The 20855-nt window shown below is 43.7% G+C and overlaps 1 protein-coding gene across 2 annotated transcripts in view; it reads left to right on the top strand.

Moving 5' to 3' along the window:
• Positions 1-20855, top strand: part of RAD54L2 (RAD54 like 2) — a 796737-nt gene that overhangs the window by 161664 nt on the left and 614218 nt on the right. For both annotated transcript variants that reach the window (XM_078661273.1, XM_078661274.1), the window contains exon 3: positions 10127-10304. In XM_078661273.1, the coding sequence (XP_078517399.1) occupies positions 10127-10304 (178 nt within the window). The remainder of the gene's footprint in view (positions 1-10126; positions 10305-20855) is intronic.

Consider the following 20855-nt stretch of genomic DNA (forward strand, 5'->3'; position numbering starts at 1 on the left):
TGTACAGAAACAGCAACCAATCATGAAGCAATTTTCCTTCTCCAGATTACATACTTCTCCCAAAAACATCTCATTCTGCTGCAGACTCCTCTCTGTTGCACTGTGATACCAACATCTTGGTTCACAGCTATATCGTGGTCCATTCCTTTGTCTTTTGGGCACGTGAACATGTCAGTAATTGCATCATGGACCAAAATGTATGGTTTCCTAAAATGGACATGAGTTGGATTGGCCATAGAAGGATGAAATTACAATAGTTACTCCCCGTGTTGGAAAGCATTTTTGAATTACGAGCACCCTGATCTCATGATAGTACGCTGCAAAGGAAATTATTTAAGCACAACCGCAGGGGTAGCTCTCCTAATTCAGATGATGGAAACCTTAGGAGAGTTGATGAATCTCTTCCCTCTCACTGACTTTGTCTATTCCAACGTATGTCAATTGTAAAAGTGGCAATGGTCCAACAAATTGTATCCAAAGATTAGGAAATCCCAGGCGCATATCACTTAGGTATTTTGGCATTTCTTCCAGACAATGTCATTGGGTACATATATATCACAACATCAGCTTTGACTTGCTTGATATCTTTAGAAGAGATGGGAGTGCATTTAACAGCAGAAAGAAACGGGAGCTTCTTAAACAACATAAATAAATATACCTAGTTCAACCTGTAGGTGACAACACACTACTAGTAACACAAAGGTTTTTGTGAGAGACCATAGTAACACAAAGATTCTTGTGAGAGATACCCTTTTCTCACGATTAAATGTTATTTCTAATACAATCTTTTTTGATAATATTTTTTGATAACTCCGGTATTCCTGCGACACTGGCAAATACCCTTTTCTGCTACATTTTCTTTGGTAGCTTCCTTGCCAGTGCCAACATTATTTAAAATTAAAAAAAGAAAATTGCCCATTTTATCTCCCCCGATTAAGCACCAACCCCAACTTTCCACACTGAATGGGTGGAGAACGGGGCCTAACGTGTGAGCAGGCCCTGACCCTACTCTCCCACGCCCAACCATTTCACCGCGGGCCTACCCTTCGCTGCCCTGTCCACAACCTTCCTCGGGGAGACCAACCGCGCATGGTCTTCTGTGCACAGAGGAAAGTTTAGTGCAAGGTCTGACATCTGGCTCAAGCCCATCATGCCCACCCCTCCGGCACTACACAACAGGGAGTTGGGTAACGGGGCTTAAACTCCGTTCACGACCTCCACTCAACCCTTTAGAGCAGCCACACACCTCCAAGCTGCTCCCAACCCCCTGTGGGTAACGCACCACTGTGGGTGGTCTCCTCAGCACTGCCGTTAGCCATGCTCAGTGAGGGTTGGCTGCAGGACCTGGCTTCCCTAACCCTATCATGGACGTGCAACCGCCCCTGCTATTAACCAACTCTCCTGTGGACAGCCAACTCTCACTGTGTGCACAACCTTCTGCCCTTGGTCCAAACAGTAGGGTTTGGATGCAGGACCTGGGCTCTGCCCAGGCCCCACGACCAATCCCTTCCTGGCACCGATCTCTCCACAGGTACCCAACCCACATTTTATTTTTTGTTTATTTATTTTTGTTCATGTATTCTCATTTTTTTTCCTCTGGTACCACTGGAGGGTACCTACCGGAAGAGTAATCTAGATTTAGTGACTCAAGGGGGAAAAATATTTTTAGTTTTGTGGCCTGGTGGAGCTGGGGAGAGGGTTCCCCTGTGTTAGGGGGTCAAAGTATATCTACCTTACCTCTTATACTTTTCTTTTTCTTTTTTAGTTTTAGGACATGGGCAACAACTCCCCGAGTCCTGTAAAGATGGGCGCAACATTTTGTTTTTGGTTGTGGCCAGCCAAATTGATCACACCACACCTGAACCCCGGTATCTAAAAGGAAAACAGGAGAAATGTCTCCTTCAGCCAATCAGAGGACCCTGTTTTTTTTTACATTTTTGTGTACCACAGTAATCCAACATGGTTAACAGCTCAGATATACCTAACTTTTATTAACCCTTGTTTTAATAAAATTTTGTACCACAGTAATCCCGCAGGGTTAACAGCTCAGATATACCTAACTTTTTATTAACCCCTGCAATCCCAAACTGAGCATGTCTATAATTGTGACTTTCTCTAAACTGGATGAGCAAAAACCACCCTTTCTGAATAAAGTTTAAGCTTTTTGCCAATAATGGAGCGATTTTGGGAATATTGTATAACGAGCATAACACGAGTACGGGCGAGAATGCACCTGCAGAATGGAATTTTCTCCCGGGCCTAATCCATAATCTTAAATCCAAATATTAATCAGAATAATTAGCAAAAATATAATGGATAATGTTGGTATTTGAATTTTTTTATTTCTAAATGTTTATGAAAACGAGATGTTTCTGCATTTCCCTGTATATCTTCAGATACAAACTTATATTTTTCGTAGTTTGAGTGATATATCAACAAGTGAGTAACTGAGTAACCCTCACATCAGCTTTCTTCCCACTGGGGGTATTCCGATCCCTCCACTGACATTGAGGGAGAGGCCTTGTTCTATTCCTTAGCATAAAAAAACTTATCTTTTACTCATAACAGTGTGGAACACCCTACATTTAAAGGAAGCATTTTATTATGTTGAAAGCCTTTTCCTGTCTGACTTCACGAGTTTTACACTCTGTCCATTTCTTCCTCCTTCCACCTTGCTATATATGTACATTGATTGAAAACTCGACAATTTGCTATTAGACCTACAGTTGTAATGACTAAATAAAGTTAAGATAGGAGTAATATATTTATTTTAGATACAGTTTTTTCAATCTGTCAACATTTTTTGTTAATTCTGAGATGGTGTTTTATTGAGCTTGTGCATCCACTGAGGGAAGATCTGTGTTTGACCCCATGATCACATGTTCAGATCCCAGCTTGTCAACTAAGCCTTTTCTGGGAAACAGTAAATATTCACCACCTACCAGTAACGCCTAGAGATCACTTCATTGTGAAAATGTGCTACGCCACTACCATTTGTTCCATTTTTATGATTATTTCGCTTTCATCATGGGATACAGTACAGTCGTATATAGTACATGCATGAGGGTACTTCAAATTTGACTTTACTGATAATTCTGTTTTAGTTTTGTTTACATATTTTTTCATTATGTGATGTAGTAGTTTTGAGGTGGGGTGAGACTTATGAGGGTCCTTCAGATTTAACTTGGCTATACCCCGAGCTCTTTTGTCCTTTCAGATGAAATATTGACGGGAGACTGATTCTGCCCCACGCAAGTAGGACTGTCAGTAGTGACCCTGACACGTGACTGACTGTACTCGGCACTATTAATAGTTAATTCACTGCTCTGACTCGATTAATCCTACTCAGACACACCAGACTTTCAAAGGTAAATCTGTCACATGACTGACACTTAACAGGTGATCCTGGTATGTGACCTACTGTTGATCTCTCTAGCCATCCTTCCCATGATAATGGACTCTTCTTTAAGACTGCACATCCCTCAGAGCTAATATTGTCAGGGGTCCTCTGAATCTACCAAGTTGCCCTCTATAATGTGTGGTACCACTGATACAGATGGACTGCTCAGCCAGGTTTCAGCTGCCTTTTGGGAATTAAAGTTTAGCTTTTTTATTTCCGAGTGTCCACCGCAAGCATCTGCTTGAGATGTGCGATTTGCTAATAAGCCAGTGCTGGCTGCCTTTATCACCCTTGACATGGGGCCTTTATGCAGATATGGGACTTGTTGCTCTATTGCTCTGTCTTTCAGAGACAAGTTAGCAAAAAACGGTCAACAACCATAAATGACAAATTATTATCAACACGTCTGATTACAGTTCCCTAAGTAAATGCACATATTTCTAGCATTATACAGAAACAACTACATAAAGCATTGCTGTTCAGACAGTTTCATCCATGGAGTGAGTTGATTTATTATTTGCACACACATGAAAAACAGTCTCTCACACTCTCTCATTCACCAAGGTTTCAGGCACTCACAATTGCAAAGCAAAATCATCTCTCATATTTTTTTTGTAAACCTTTTTATTGGATTTTACAATTACCATACAGGGTATACTTCAGTCGATCGCTTTAATCATTGCATAACATTCATTGTCCACATTAACTTGGCGGATAACATTGTGTCTACTGAGGAGTCACTGATCTTCTCGCATAGGGTATGCTTAGATGTGTGCCTGTTCGGGGATATCAGGTAACCTTGGAGTGTTTAGTTTGTTGGTGTAACTGTTGTACCTTTGCTGTCAGTGTGTGATGGCGGAAAGGAACAATCAGGGTGTGGAACCTAATTGGGGAGACAGAACTGAGGGAGAGGAGGCAGAGGATAAGGGCATTGCTCTTCGCAGGTCCGATATCTACAGGTGATTCTTCAACAGAGTGAGTATAGCGTTCCTGGGGCAGTAGGGGGGTGGCTTTGCTCGAGAGGTCCTTGTGGGATCTGAGGCATGCCAGGACCTGGTGCCGCCTGCGTGGCCTGTGGGGTCTCTGTGGGGGTGTCTTGTACTTGTGTAAAGCTGTGGAAGAGCATCAACCACTCCATGGATATGGGATTTTGCATGTGCCGCGTGCTTCCTCCTGTCTGATGGCGTCTTCCTCAGCAACGCCCCTTTACTTGACCGCCCCCGCCATGCAGCTATTGGGGGACCGCCTGGCGATCGCCTGTGCATTGTAATGCTTCACATTGCAAGGAGTATGGCTAGTATTGCAAATCGGGTCTACACCTTTCACTGTTTGTGTTATTTAAATATTCCTAGGACACTAGCCTCCCAAGTGATAAGTCCTGTCAGGCCTCTGAGCGTCAACAGTGTGGCGTGCACTCTCGCCCAAAAGGCTTGCAGTATGGGGCATGTCCGTAACATATGAATTAATGTGGTGCAGGCGTGCGGCAACGGGGGCAGTCAAACTGTGTCGCAGGAAAGAAGCGCTTGAGCCGTGCCGGCGTGAGTTATGCGCAGTGTAGTATGTTGAATTGGATATTTTTGAATCGCTGATTGCATGACACTTTTTTTGTGGTGTTCTAATGCTGTGAGCCATTCTTTATCGTGTAGTGCCCGACCGAATTCCCTCTCCCATTGAAGTCGCAACTTTGTTAGCGGCATGCATGTAAATTCCATAATCGATTTGGATATCCAAGTGATGAGGTGTTTCCCTGTTCCCATGTTTAAGATCGTATGTAGTGACGGGTGTGTTTTAGGTTCCCCATTCGTGAAAGCCCACTTCTTCATGCAGCCGGCTACCATTTGCCTGTATAATAGGAACTGTCCGGCGGGGAGCCCACTCTCTTCTGTCAACCCCATGAACAAGGTCAGCTGACAATCGGTGAACAGGGCTTCTATCTCAGTCAGCGCTTGCTCCGTCCACACTCTCAATTCTCCCGAGTTGTAGTGCCCCTTACCCTTGGGGAGGCCTGCTTGCGGAAACATAGGGGAGTACATGGGTGCTGCTCTAGAGAGGTGATGGGTTCGTAGTAGACAGGATCTGGCCACCTTCACCTGCAGGGGGTGTGCCGGGTTGGGTTTGGTCCCTGGAAGGAGCATCCGAGTTGTCTCCGGAATTGCCAGAATTCCCACCTGTGCTTCAGTTTCCTCTTGGTGTCGGCCTGCCGTCCAACGCGAGAGCCATTGCAGCTGAGCTGCAAGGAAGTAGGCTTCGAAAGACTGGGCTCCCAGCCTTCCCTTGTCTTGTGGCAGCTGCAGTGTTGTCAAAGCCACTCTCCGGCAGCCCTTCCCCCAGATCAGCGAGATCAGTAAAGAGTATAGCTCTCAAAAGAAGGGTCGAGGGAAGATCACAGGGACATTTGCGAAGTAATCAAGAAGCCGGGGCACCATTATCATTTTTGATAGTGCTACCATTCCTATTGGGGCCAGGGGTAGCGTTCGCCAGAAATCGATTTGGGTTTTTAACCCTCGTACGGCCCTGTAATGGTTACCCTCCAGGAGATCTTTAGGTGTGTGATAGTCTAATTCCCAAGTATCTTGGGGCATACCCCTTCCAGGACAGTGTGGCGTCCCCTACCCTGATCTCCAAGTGTGGTGTATCAGGGTGTAAGGGGTAGATAGTGTATTTGGCCCAGTTTACTCCTAACCCTGATGCCTTCCTGAATTTTGTGAGTGTAGTCCAAAGAGAAGTGAGGTCTGCTGTGATGTCCCTGACCTAAATGAGGAGGTCATCTGCATATAGGGACACAGTGTGTGTACGTCCCTCGAGCGGCATACCTCATAGTTCACCCTCTTCCCCTAAGTCTTCTCGCCAGCGGCTCCATTGCAAGTGCGAATAATAGGGAAAGGGGACATCCCGGTGCGTTCCACGCATTATCAAAATGGGGGGCGTAATATGCCTGCCTATTCGAACCCGCGTGGTCAACCCGGTGTACAGCAGATGGATGTGTGCTATGAATTGGAACCCTAGTCCCACCCGTTTCAGAACCTCAAATAAGTACTGCCATGTTAGAGTATCAAAAGCTTTTTCGAGGTCCAGCACGAGGCATGCAGCATTTGGAAATCTACCTCGCACACTGTCCTGGATCTGAAACCGCATACGTATATTTTGGGAGGTGTTCCTCCCGGGTATGAAACCACATTGGTTGGGTGTACTAAACGGGGAGCACCTCTGTGATTGTCTGCTAAGATTTTCCAGAGTATTTTGCAATCCGCGGTCAGCAGGGTGATGGGGTGGTACAATGACCTGAGCAGTGGGTCCTGGTCCGGTTTAGGAAACGTCACTAGCGTGGATTCACACATGGTCTTGGGGAGCATCTTTGCCTCCAGCGCTGCCTTAAAGACCGTGTCTAACTGTGGGACTAGTTGCTGGGAGAACGTAGTGTAGAATTCTATTGGGAAGCCGTCGTGGCCGGGGGCCCTGTTTTTGGTTTTTGGTTTTTGGCATGGTGGCGAATCACATGTTTGATCTCCATTATTGCGAGTGCTTCGTCTAGGGAGGCCCGATTTTTCCACCGTCAGCATTGTTATAGCGTCAGTGTCGAGCATCAAATCAAATCAACTTTATTCAGTTTCACAAAAGTAAACCATAAAAGTTACATAACATCCATATTTCAATACAACGTGCCTTATATAATATAAAAAGAGAAGCCCGTTACGAGCTACCTGCAACCCTGCAAGGGGAGCCAGTGCTATTGTCCTTCAGAAAGGCGTTAAAGACCCACTTGTTTAAAAAGATAACATCTATATTTTAAATCGTCAGTGTGGTCGCGGGCGGTCTACCGGTGGCTATTTGTTGTGTTCCTTTTTCTTTAAAAGCGCTTAGAGAACCGTGGTGATTTGCGCTATATAAAACTGTAGTAACATCCCCTCCTATTTTGCTCACGGACAATAAAATGCCTAAAACCTGGGCAAACCAGATCCCCCGAAAATTGTTGATACACGTGAAAGGTGAACTGGTCCTCACCGCCCTGAGAGTCCATAAAAATTCCCAAACTATACCCAAGTATCTAAACAAGCCCTAGTTCTTACAATGGATTTTAAAGAAACAACAATAAAAAATATATACAGTCCTCCTTCAACAATTGCAGACATAGGAAGGCAGGACAAGCCTGGTTAAAATTCATCCTCTTTAAAATGGGGACTAAAAAATGTCTAAGAGGTATCGCATAAAAAGTACAAAAAATACAAAATGTAGCAAATCCTGTGGAGACTGACCGTCGCAGCCACAGGGTGCCAACAATTGCCCTCTACTGCACCCTCTTGGTTGGCCTAGCAAGCAGGAGGTGAAAAAAATTCAAGCGGAACCTAGTCAATAAAAACTGCTAATGTGTGGATAGGGTCCCCAAAAGATAGGGTTCAGTTAATGGACTCGTTTTGAGCGTTAAAAAAATACGAACACTCAGTTTCCGTAGTTCCCTCTCATCCCGTTCCAAATTTCTTAGTGTGAGGAAAGATTCCCTAAATATCTTCACAGCTTTCTTAACGATACATTCAGGGTTGGAATATTAATCAGCCCATCCCAACCCTTCAAGGCTACTTTTAATGTATTTATGCCATGGTATTCAGGACACATTGTCAAGGGACATACACTCCTTTAAAATCAGATGGGTCAAAGTAAGTGCCTTATTTGGCCAACATTTCAGCCGAAACACAAGTGGATGTAATGCCAAGGTGTCAATTAGAAAGGGGACCCCCAGTTCCTCATGGGCCACCAGGTTAGACAAACCACGAGGAACACACAACAGAACAGTCGCTTCAGGAAGGTATTCTCAGTCACCTGAAGGGAATTCGCAGGGATATAACCCCAAATTTTGCTTCCATAGGTATCTGTGGCCACAATTTTTTGCTTGATAAATTTTCAGCATGGCTGCAAGTGGTCTTTTCTCTCGTTTTAAAGCAAAATTAAATATGGCCGCGTTCACCCGAGCCAGATCCCCTTTTTCCTACACGCTAATGGCCCCCATTTTAACTGGTCCTCCAGTAGGACCCCGAGATAAGAAAAATCATTAGTACGGGGAACTTTAGCAGGACCAACTCTAAATTGAAAACTTTTTTTGGGACGGGACCCCAACTGCATTACATAAGATTTCGAGTTATTGATGGATAGGTCCTTGTCCGTCATAAAATCAGTAAAAGCATCTAACAAGGATTGCAACCCTCTAGCAGTTCTTGAAAGAAGGACTGCGCCATCCGCATATAGAAGGACGGGAAGACCACGGCACCCGACATATGGATAATCCACCTCCGTTGCTCTCCTAGCTCTATCAAGGTTGTTGATGTATAAATTGAACAAAAATGGGGCCAGAATACATCCTTGCTGTACTCCCCTGTTAATATAAAAGTCCAGTGAAACACAGAGATCCTGGGAGAATCTGACATTGGCCTTGGTCAACCTATGAAGGTCCTCCAAGAAGTTGTCGGCATCTTGTAGATATATTCAACCTCTGTCCTGATCAGGTTCCATATATAATGTCTCGTAGTTTGTAGTCAGACTGGAGTCCTTATAGCTACCATCTCACAGGAGCTTCAGATGAGTGTGTCCGCAGTCTGCGGTGTGATCTTTGGCAGGGTCCTGGAGTTCTCGCCAGAGTCACTGGAGTCATTCGGGTCCTTTTCGGGCGTGAAGATGTGCAGAGTACCTTCATGGTCCGATGTGGAAAGAGTCGTCCCCAATTCCGCTGCTGCTTGTATTGGCTTCCGGAGGTCTGCTATGATCTGTTCCAGGTTTGGGGATGTCAGCGATTTATGAAGTGACTGCACTTCAGAGCGGCTTTAGAATTTCTGGGTACGGCGCCGCGTAGGCTTGAACAGCTTGAGTCTAGGTGTTCTTGTGTTCCCCTGTAGCAGATCGAGTTGCAGGTTCAGTTCCATCCAGTTTTTGGCATCTTGTGGATCTGTGAAGAATATTGCGGTGTCTTTGTAGATGATTTTGAATCGCGCTGGGAACAGCAGTGAATATTAAACATTCTGGCTCCGGAGCAGTCTTTGTCTCGAGGAAGGACGCTCGCTTTCGCTGCACTGCTCTGGATTAATCTGGAAAGAGCATAACATGTTTGTCCCCCACCGTTATGGGGTGACTCTTGCTAGCAGCTTGCAGTATGAGATCTCTGTCTAGGAAGTGTAGTAGTTTTCCGAGCATGGGGCGAGGAAGCGAACCCAAAGGAGGGTAGCACGCTGGCACCCTGTGCGCTCTTTCAATGGAGAAATAGGGAGTGAGTTTGTTACACAGCGTGAAAGACTGAAGCCAGGATTCCATGTATGTAATGGGGTCTCTGCCCTCAATGCCCTAGCAAAATCATCTCTTAGGTTAGTGAAGATGTCATCCTCAGCACATCTTCTCTAAATTGTGAGGGTGTTTGGGATAGTTGCCTAGTATATCACACATTCATGGGAGCCTTCCCTCTTTTTCTCTGTGGAGGCATGTGTAAATTAACCTAAAGGAGTATCTCTTGTCACGCCTCAAGTTTCTTTGTCATACCAACCTCCATCTGTAAATGCCAGTGTGTCAACTACATCCTTCTGTTTTTATATGTGACTTGTCTCAACTTATAATGGCATCCTCGTATCTTCCTGGGCAGTAGTGTCTCTTCTGAGTCTTCTTTTGATATAATCGAGTAGACACTCCATTGAATGTGTGCTGACATTGTGCAGAAGTCTGCTCAAAGCTCACCCTCTGTTTTCATTCCAGAGATATCCCAAGATGCTGTATCTGGGGAAGATGGAGAACCTAAGCGCTCAAACTCAACTACCTCAAACCAGAGCGACCAGAAAGAGCATCCTGTGCAGAACCAACGTAAGGGTTCACCTGCTGAGGAAGCACAAAATAACCTGCTCCAGAAACCTGCTCAGCTGAGGAGAAACATAAGGTGAGAATATCAGAGATGGCATGGTTGAACTTGAGTCGAGTTTGGAAAAGTAAGAGTGCACCACCCGGCTAAGCAAATGATTACCATGGCCTCACTTACGGCATGTCTTTTAATATTACCCTACCCTCTTCTTTGGACACAAAGTGCAGGATCCTCTTCTACAGGTGGTTGTCGATCTATCATTATCGCTTCAACCTTTGCACATATCTTATTCTGACTAGTCCACACCCAAAATATCACTTCACATTTCACTTTTCTAAAATCCTGATCAGTTGCCTAGTCCACAGCAAGCAGGTCTATGATAAGTCTGACCTGAACAAATAGCTCTGCTTTCTATCTGGACCTTGTTCAACCTTGCTCTGACTTCACTCATATTGTGTTTCAGACACCAAGCAGCTGACAGTTAGTACACAACAGGGCTCTGTATAATTCTTTTGCTCCCAAGAGACTGCTCGGCTCACCACGCTGTCCCCTCATTCACATCATTGGGAACCATCCGAACTTTAGCAAAAGAGGTGAAAATGCCCTCACCTGTCCCAGAGGCCATGTCAACTCAGATTTCTAGCAGGAGTGTGAAAACTGAATCATACTGTTGAGGCTAACCTCTCCTTGAGGATGAGGAAGGGCTGAATGCAATTCTATGAACGATACCAGCGCTGGAGAGCTGTAGTTATAAGTAAGTAACTTTTTTCCTTTTCGAATATTGGCTCTAATACTTTAAGCAGACTAGCAAGTAGTATGACAAAGCACCAACATTGCAGTAGGTGAAATAATTGCCAGAGCTGTATTAAACAGCAAGGAATCAAAACAAGGACTTTCTAGAAGGTTAGCCGCAACAGACACCTGCTGCCAGTATAAAATTGGGTCAACAGGTACATTCTATCCAGAAGTATGGTGGAGCAATAATCATTATCTCACACAGGAAAGGGGAGAGGGTCAAAAACTACTCTACCACCCGAAACCCCCTAGTATCACATATACACACATAAAGGGGTGGAGAGGGAACGACCCCAAGAGAAGGATGAAAAAAGCAGTGGCACAATTATGTGTTTTGGAAAACTGCCCTCACTCACACACACATGTGTGTGACATGCTTCATCATCGGGTCTGCTTACAAAACGCCCTGGCGTAGCCACGTACAGGGCGGAGCATAGGGAGGGGGGGAACACAAAACACAAAAACGGAGACAAACTCAGATGTGACAAACCGTGATCACAACAAAAAGTGTTAACCCAAGACTAGGTAAAGTGATAGAACAAAGTGCAGTCAGGATAGTGAAGTTAAAACGGGCTCATGGATACCGGTCATGCCTTTATTCATAGGTTCCAAGATCAGGATTAAAAATTGAATGAAGGATGGTAGTGTTAAAGAAAGAAATCAAGATCCTACAACACACCTCCTTAAACTGCTGTAGTCAACATGTGTCCCCCCCCCCCGCCCTGTGCTCCGCCCTGTGCGTGGCTACGCCAGAGCGTTTTGTAAGCAGACCCGATGTGGAGCAATAATCATACCTTTATGCAGGAGTACAACTTGGGTGTGGTAGCATTATTTAAGCATAAACAAGAGCAACCCTTATGTCCATGTGAACCAGGGTATCCCGTTGCATTCACATAAAACTCATTTATGAAACTTTTCTTAAGTGTCGGATATTTCTGTGTAGATTAAATCTTTGTAACATCAACTTTGTTTACTAATTATTACAAATTTTCGAATTGTCAATGCTCTATATGTCATACTGATTTTGTTCTGATTAAGCATGTGAATTTGTGCTGGAGAAGAAAAAAGTTACTTATAGCTTCAGTTCTCCATCATTGATGTCTTTTATAGATTCACATGCGGCCCTCCCTCCTCCTCGGAGGGTGGTTCAACATTATAATTGAGTTTTCGCAATCTGAGGTGAATTCGCCTCTGGAATTAGTGAGGGTAAGAGTACTGTAACCCTATTGGCTGTAGTTTGGGTCTTTTTTAATAATGAGTATGGCACTAGAGTGGCTGCACTTTAAGAACTTTTGGGCATGTTGTGCTTTGTACTGCTGTTATAAAATTACTGTTGAACTCCAACCTCAATGACGTGGATTAAATCTAGCTTGTGAACCTAAGAAAATGTAGCTACGCTGGAGAACTGTAGTTACAGCTATGTATCTGTTTAAGACTGGCCTGTAAGTCACATTGTTCAATCCCGCCTAAAAAAAATCTCTTATCTTTTGAAGTGAAAAAGCTGGTGCAAAATGCTCATTTATTTATTTATCTATCTTTAAATGACTTCTATTTAGTTTGTCTGCACTTGATACATTTTCCATTTCCTTTTAAAAGTTGTTGTTATAAAATTTGTTAGTGACATTGTACCGGCTTGCGATTTGTGTGCTTTTTCAGATGTTCATTTATTCATGTCTCCATCCTAAATAATAAAAATAGAATCCATGGCACGATTGAAAGGCTTGTTTTTTTTTTAAATCACTCGTACAACAGCCAGATAAGCGAATGTGTTTTTTAAATTACATTTTTATTGCAAGTGTATGGTGGCAATATTTAGATGGCAAAACGTTTTTTTCTTTTTATTTTGGAGGCATTTGCTTCCCGTAAAAACTAACGATAACCACTACACCAGCTTGCCAGTGCTAAACCTTTTGGCTTTGCCAATACTAGTTTCATTTGGTATTTTAGGTAAAGTGCTGTTACCCAATAAATAAATCACTACCATAAGAGAGCATAATTCAAATTACTGTTCAGCTCTTCATATCTGATGCAGTTTTGCCACTTCTTCAATCTTCAGATAACTGGTCCAAAACCAGCCCAAGCTTTCAAGTTTTCTTTTTAATTACATTTCTTTTCCGTTTGTAATCCAATACTAACAAAAATGTCATTGTAGAGAACAGCAACATATGTTTTAACTTCCACTACTGAATAACTTATATTAATATAAGTATATACAAATATGATGTCCCAAAAGAAGATTCAACATAAATGTGTTCATGACCATTTCTTTTTCACAGACGCTTCTTGAGAAATGTCGAAGGTGTATAAGATTGGGGGTAAAACTAGTCATCAATACAGAGTAAATAGGTACACAATAAAGACAGGGAGTTGTGGAAGTAGACCATCTAGTAATATTACTCCCAATAGTCTACTCATAAATGTGGAATTCTAGAGAATTGACTTAAATTCCATCATACATCTCCTTATTATTGTAAACCCTGCATGGGGACTTCTCTGGGTTTGCTAGATGAACCATATCTTCAATCAAGTTTTCCACAGTGGGATTACTAATGGACTTTAAAGATCAAACTTCTCCCTATAATTGTCAATGCTGCAGGGGGCCTTCTCTAGGTTTACCAAATTAATCTCTTAAAGCCAGTTTTCCACTGTGGGACCACTAATGAACTTTCAAGATGAAGTTGTTCCCTCTTTGCACATGCCACTACCACAGCAGTCTTCTTCTGTGTGGCTAAATAAAGAGTTTACCTGTATATCCTAATATAAATAAACATATCAACTTAACATGCCTTCCCAATAATATTTCCATCCATCCATCCATTCATGTCTTTTAAGAATGTATAGACTTGAGTCCATGATTACAATGTATGTTTGTAAAGTACTCATTCCTGCATGTGAATACAATAAACTTTCAAGTCTGCTGGCCTAACTTGTGCATTTTTTATTTGTGACCGAAAAATCCTAAAATATTTCATTGCATTCAGTGGTTCTCGAGATCCCCAGAACCTCTATGGATATTTCTAGTAATATATAACAGTCATCACATTACAGCTAATGCGAAAACCTTGCAAGCCACTAGTGGCCTATAATATAATATGTTCTAGTTGTTGTGAAGGAAAGTTTCAATTCTATGAAGGACACGAATGGGAGGATTAGACTGTACTATCTTCACTTTATTATTTCCAGCACCCAATAAAAACATTCTAAAGCAAACTAGCATTCCCATCAACACCAGGGGAAGGAACAGCAGTATTTATTCCAATCATAAACCAGTTCTTTCCTCTTACCAGTCTATGTGACTTTCTGTGCCCCCTCTTTCTTCCAGTGACGGAGCCAAATCCATGTTTCAAGTTTAATTCAGTTTGGTGCTTTCATTTCCTGCAAATAAAAAACAGTAGATATTAATTTCATTTGTTGTATACCTCTGCACATTCATTACATGGGACCGTCCTAAAGTAATTCTTCTCGATAGGAATTATAAACCAATAACAACAGTAATCTTAGATGCTTACAAGTTACATGGGCCTTTCATTAATGTTAACTTTGTGCTTTTAACACTGCTGCCTTTTCCACTGTGGATATCTGAGTGTGTTTATTAAAATAATTTAAACTTTCCTTCACGATGGCTAGTACATTTTATATTCTGTGTCCGTCCCGGGGGCAAGGATTAGGCTTGTAGAAAGCTTACTCACCACCAATTCAGCCGATTTGACTGGTTGAAGGTAAAACCTCTAAAAGGTGGAATCTGAAGGCCAATCGGCTGTATTCAGGATTTCCTCTAACCAAGCTCCCAAGGAAAAAGCCCTGGTTGCCGTAGCCCCTCTAGCTGAATCTGCACCGAAGTTTTTGCCGTCGATCCCTGCATCTTGAATGACCGATTTCCTTGCAATAGTGGCAGTCGAGACTGCATTATATGGTTTTCTGTTTGAGATCAGCAATTGTCTCTCATCAAAAAGGCGAAGTTCCTGCCATACTTTCATAAACCTAAACACACCTTACTACACACAGTTATGGGGTGTCATTGAATGCAGAATAGGAGATAAGACAAGAGTTAGACTATGTCCTTCTGGAAATATTGAAAGTAACCCCTTCAGAGGTAAATACTCTACCTGTAATGTTCAGGACTTTGACATCCAAAACACATTCTGCAAGATATAAGACATAAGATCATAGCCAAGTTACCATATGGTTCCTTCCTGGACAAGTATCTGCTATTTTGCCAGAAGAGACACAAAATGTATTTGCTGCAACAGTTTATGGACCAGCGGCTGTTCCTCCCCCTGCTGTAACCAACAATAGGAATGTAATCCACTGAGATAGTGATTAGAAGGTTTTTACTGAACTTCAGTGCTTTATTTTCCATTACCTTTTTAAAGTTGCTGTTATAAAATGTGTAAGTGGCATCCTGATCAGTTGCCTAGTCGACTGCAAGCTGGTCTATGATGACAGTCTCTGGATATATCTCAGAAACAATTTTTACACCCTAACAAATAGCTCTGCATTCTGTCTGAACCTTGTTGAACCTTACTCTGACTAAGCCTCCCTTGGGCTATAGCATGTTGGATGTACTAGTAGTGTATTTCCCACTATCGGCCATCTCCATGACATGTGCCAGAGGCTCTAATGAAGGGCACCATGCCCTTGATAGTCCTACATCTCCATCTGTATTCCCCTGGGAATCATCACCATCTATGGTGTCTGGAATTTGGGGATGGTTTGCCCCTGTACTCTGGCCTTCTTGCTTTGTAGCAGGGAAGAAGGAATCCTTGGAGGGGATCAAACCTGTCAAAGGTTTCAAGGCCGCTTGCTCATACTCCCTTTTTTTTCTGTGTCACTTTTGTCAGTATGTTGCCAGAATTCCCATGATGTGTGTTTTTCTGTTAGTTTATCCCTCGCCGGGAGGGTTTCAGGGCAGCTGCTCACCAGTTGCATGATCTTGTTCTCGAGAGGCACCATGGCTCCACTGACCGTTCTGTATATAGAAGCATCCACAACCTCTGTAATCATTCCTATTCAGTCATGAATAATATGGATTATTCCTCAAAGTAGGATGCATCTGACTTTTGCATGATTGCACAGGCTGTTTATAGATGTACTGAAGACCGGCGGTATTCAACAAGGCCAAAGAATTGTCCCAGTGGGACACCCTGATCACCCTATTCTTTTTATGAGGGTGTAATAAGCCTGTGTCGCTCACAATATGTTTATATTTTAGTGATGCATACAGACCCCACCTGGGGGCTTCAGTCTCCGGGTTTTGAGGCAGAGAGGACAATCTGCATCATGGTTGGTTGCGCTACTCCTGTTTGATACGTGAAAGTACTTCATGGTTACATGCCGACTGCTGAGAGCAGGGGCACTTCCTTGGAAAAAGACACCTCGCAGGTTTGATTACTTTGCCTTCACCTATGGTATAAACAAAATACAAATATACGCAAAGTGAAGTATATAAATTAAATTATCTAAGAAACATTTGGAGTGTAGCAGCAAGCATAACCCTATGTTTCTAACTCTCTTCTTTTATCTCACCCAGAAATAAAGGGATAGCTACTGAATATTAGGGTTACCTTTTTTCAAACAGTATGGGGGAATCTGAAAGAGACACGTTAGTATTAGATTCCTTACCTTAGAATATCCCCAGGCGTCAGACTGGATCCGGAAACTTTTGCGTAGCAGTACCCTTGCGCGTCGGTAGGCGTCGTCTGCGGCTCCGCGTCCGTCGTCGGCGTCGTGGGCGCCCTGATGACGTCGTCGGAGTACTGACGTCAGTTCTTCTTTTTTCCGCGCCAGCAAGCGCAGATCTGGAAAAAGCAGTAACCCTAGTCACTTTTTGACTAACTTTTTTGATCCTTTTTGATCCTATTTCGAGTCTCTCGACTCCGACACGGTGCCTTTAGGGATGCCCGGCTTCAAACCATGTGACGATTGCGACCGGCTGATGTCGGTCACGGATCCTCACCGCGTCTGTTTGTCGTGTTTGGGTGTCGACCACGACGACAAGGCCTGCTCCGACTGCCGGGCCCTCTCTTCGAAAGCCAGGCGGGAGCGGTCCCGTAGGTGCCTCGAACTCCGGCAGTCGGCCCCGCGCCGTGAGAGGTCCCGATCCCATGGGAGGTAGAGGGACAGGTCGCGGGCACGGAGCCATCACAGCTCCGAGAGTAGGCCGCACTCCTCCGGGTCGAAGTCGTCGTCAGGTAAGAGGCACAAGAAGTCCAAGCGGCGTCATCGCTCCTCGGACACCGCCCACGCGGCTCCGTCGGAGTCACGGGCGCTGCGTGCAGCTCCACACCCTCCGGTCCCTGGGCTGAACGCGACGCCGGAGGAGGTCGAGCGCTTCCTCATGGCCATGAGGAAACTCTCCTCCGACGGGCTCCGCGGCGCCTTCGGGCCCAGCGGACCCGTCTGGGGGCCCTAGCGGGTCGGCGGCTCCGGCCCCGACCCAGTCGGGTGCTTTGGCCCCGACGCCTTCGGGCCCGGCGCTGCAGGTCCCCGTTATCCCGACGCCGCCGGTGCCTTCGGGCCCGGTGCCGAGGGGTCCAGTTGTTCTGACGCCGCCGGGGCCTTCGGGCCCGGCGCCGCGGGATGCCGCTGGTCCTCCTTCGGGATCTGGTTCGTCGCCGGTGGATCTGACGACCTCCCCGGCGTCGGACCCTCAGGTGTCTCCTCCGGCGCCGGCCTCGGGCGGCGCCGTCCCCGGTTCCACCTTCGTTCCTGTTCTGGCGTCGGGACGGCCCCGATGGGTGCCGCTCCAGACGCCGGTTGGAGAGTTCTCTCTCTACGAGCAGGCCCCATTGGATGAGAACCCTGAATTTCAGGAGATGGGTGATGAAGAGGACTGGGAGGGGTCTGAGGACCCTCTGACCAGGGAGTGTCAGTCTCATGAGGACTGGACAGGAGACCTTGGGGAGGCCAGTGGCCTGGACACCTCTCCAGACACTGGTTTTGTCTCCCCTCCTTCCGTGGCATCGGAGGAGGGGGCAACTTATAGTGTGGTGCTGATGAGGGCTGCCAAGGCCTTGGGCCTTGAGCTCCCCGTCGCGGCCGTGAGGACTAACCTCCTCACTGAGGTCCTTAAACCGCAGTCAAGCTCGGCCGAGCCTCTGCTGCCTTTTAATGAGGCCTTGACCGACGTGATCACAACAAAAAGTGTTAACCCAAGACTAGGTAAAGTGATAGAACAAAGTGCAGTCAGGATAGTGAAGTTAAAACGGGCTCATGGATACCGGTCATGCCTTTATTCATAGGTTCCATGATCAGGATTAAAAATTGAATGAAGGATGGTAGTGTTAAAGAAAGAAATCAAGATCCTACAACACACCTCCTTAAACTGCTGTAGTCAACATGTGTCCCCCCCCCCCCCGCCCTGTGCTCCGCCCTGTGCGTGGCTACGCCAGAGCGTTTTGTAAGCAGACCCGATGTGGAGCAATAATCATACCTTTATGCAGGAGTACAACTTGGGTGTGGTAGCATTATTTAAGCATAAACAAGAGCAACCCTTATGTCCATGTGAACCAGGGTATCCCGTTGCATTCACATAAAACTCATTTATGAAACTTTTCTTAAGTGTCGGATATTTCTGTGTAGATTAAATCTTTGTAACATCAACTTTGTTTACTAATTATTACAAATTTTCGAATTGTCAATGCTCTATATGTCATACTGATTTTGTTCTGATTAAGCATGTGAATTTGTGCTGGAGAAGAAAAAAGTTACTTATAGCTTCAGTTCTCCATCATTGATGTCTTTTATAGATTCACATGCGGCCCTCCCTCCTCCTCGGAGGGTGGTTCAACATTATAATTGAGTTTTCGCAATCTGAGGTGAATTCGCCTCTGGAATTAGTGAGGGTAAGAGTACTGTAACCCTATTGGCTGTAGTTTGGGTCTTTTTTAATAATGAGTATGGCACTAGAGTGGCTGCACTTTAAGAACTTTTGGGCATGTTGTGCTTTGTACTGCTGTTATAAAATTACTGTTGAACTCCAACCTCAATGACGTGGATTAAATCTAGCTTGTGAACCTAAGAAAATGTAGCTACGCTGGAGAACTGTAGTTACAGCTATGTATCTGTTTAAGACTGGCCTGTAAGTCACATTGTTCAATCCCGCCTAAAAAAAATCTCTTATCTTTTTAAGTGAAAAAGCTGGTGCAAAATGCTCATTTATTTATTTATCTATCTTTAAATGACTTCTATTTAGTTTGTCTGCACTTGATACATTTTCCATTTCCTTTTAAAAGTTGTTGTTATAAAATTTGTTAGTGACATTGTACCGGCTTGCGATTTGTGTGCTTTTTCAGATGTTCATTTATTCATGTCTCCATCCTAAATAATAAAAATAGAATCCATGGCACGATTGAAAGGCTTGTTTTTTTTTTAAATCACTCGTACAACAGCCAGATAAGCGAATGTGTTTTTTAAATTACATTTTTATTGCAAGTGTATGGTGGCAATATTTAGATGGCAAAACGTTTTTTTCTTTTTATTTTGGAGGCATTTGCTTCCCGTAAAAACTAACGATAACCACTACACCAGCTTGCCAGTGCTAAACCTTTTGGCTTTGCCAATACTAGTTTCATTTGGTATTTTAGGTAAAGTGCTGTTACCCAATAAATAAATCACTACCATAAGAGAGCATAATTCAAATTACTGTTCAGCTCTTCATATCTGATGCAGTTTTGCCACTTCTTCAATCTTCAGATAACTGGTCCAAAACCAGCCCAAGCTTTCAAGTTTTCTTTTTAATTACATTTCTTTTCCGTTTGTAATCCAATACTAACAAAAATGTCATTGTAGAGAACAGCAACATATGTTTTAACTTCCACTACTGAATAACTTTTATTAATATAAGTATATACAAATATGATGTCCCAAAAGAAGATTCAACATAAATGTGTTCATGACCATTTCTTTTTCACAGACGCTTCTTGAGAAATGTCGAAGGTGTATAAGATTGGGGGTAAAACTAGTCATCAATACAGAGTAAATAGGTACACAATAAAGACAGGGAGTTGTGGAAGTAGACCATCTAGTAATATTACTCCCAATAGTCTACTCATAAATGTGGAATTCTAGAGAATTGACTTAAATTCCATCATACATCTCCTTATTATTGTAAACCCTGCATGGGGACTTCTCTGGGTTTGCTAGATGAACCATATCTTCAATCAAGTTTTCCACAGTGGGATTACTAATGGACTTTAAAGATCAAACTTCTCCCTATAATTGTCAATGCTGCAGGGGGCCTTCTCTAGGTTTACCAAATTAATCTCTTAAAGCCAGTTTTCCACTGTGGGACCACTAATGAACTTTCAAGATGAAGTTGTTCCCTCTTTGCACATGCCACTACCACAGCAGTCTTCTTCTGTGTGGCTAAATAAAGAGTTTACCTGTATATCCTAATATAAATAAACATATCAACTTAACATGCCTTCCCAATAATATTTCCATCCATCCATCCATTCATGTCTTTTAAGAATGTATAGACTTGAGTCCATGATTACAATGTATGTTTGTAAAGTACTCATTCCTGCATGTGAATACAATAAACTTTCAAGTCTGCTGGCCTAACTTGTGCATTTTTTATTTGTGACCGAAAAATCCTAAAATATTTCATTGCATTCAGTGGTTCTCGAGATCCCCAGAACCTCTATGGATATTTCTAGTAATATATAACAGTCATCACATTACAGCTAATGCGAAAACCTTGCAAGCCACTAGTGGCCTATAATATAATATGTTCTAGTTGTTGTGAAGGAAAGTTTCAATTCTATGAAGGACACGAATGGGAGGATTAGACTGTACTATCTTCACTTTATTATTTCCAGCACCCAATAAAAA

Source organism: Lissotriton helveticus, chromosome 9, assembly GCF_964261635.1.
Source record: "Lissotriton helveticus chromosome 9, aLisHel1.1, whole genome shotgun sequence".
NCBI classification, from domain to species: Eukaryota; Metazoa; Chordata; class Amphibia; order Caudata; family Salamandridae; genus Lissotriton; species Lissotriton helveticus.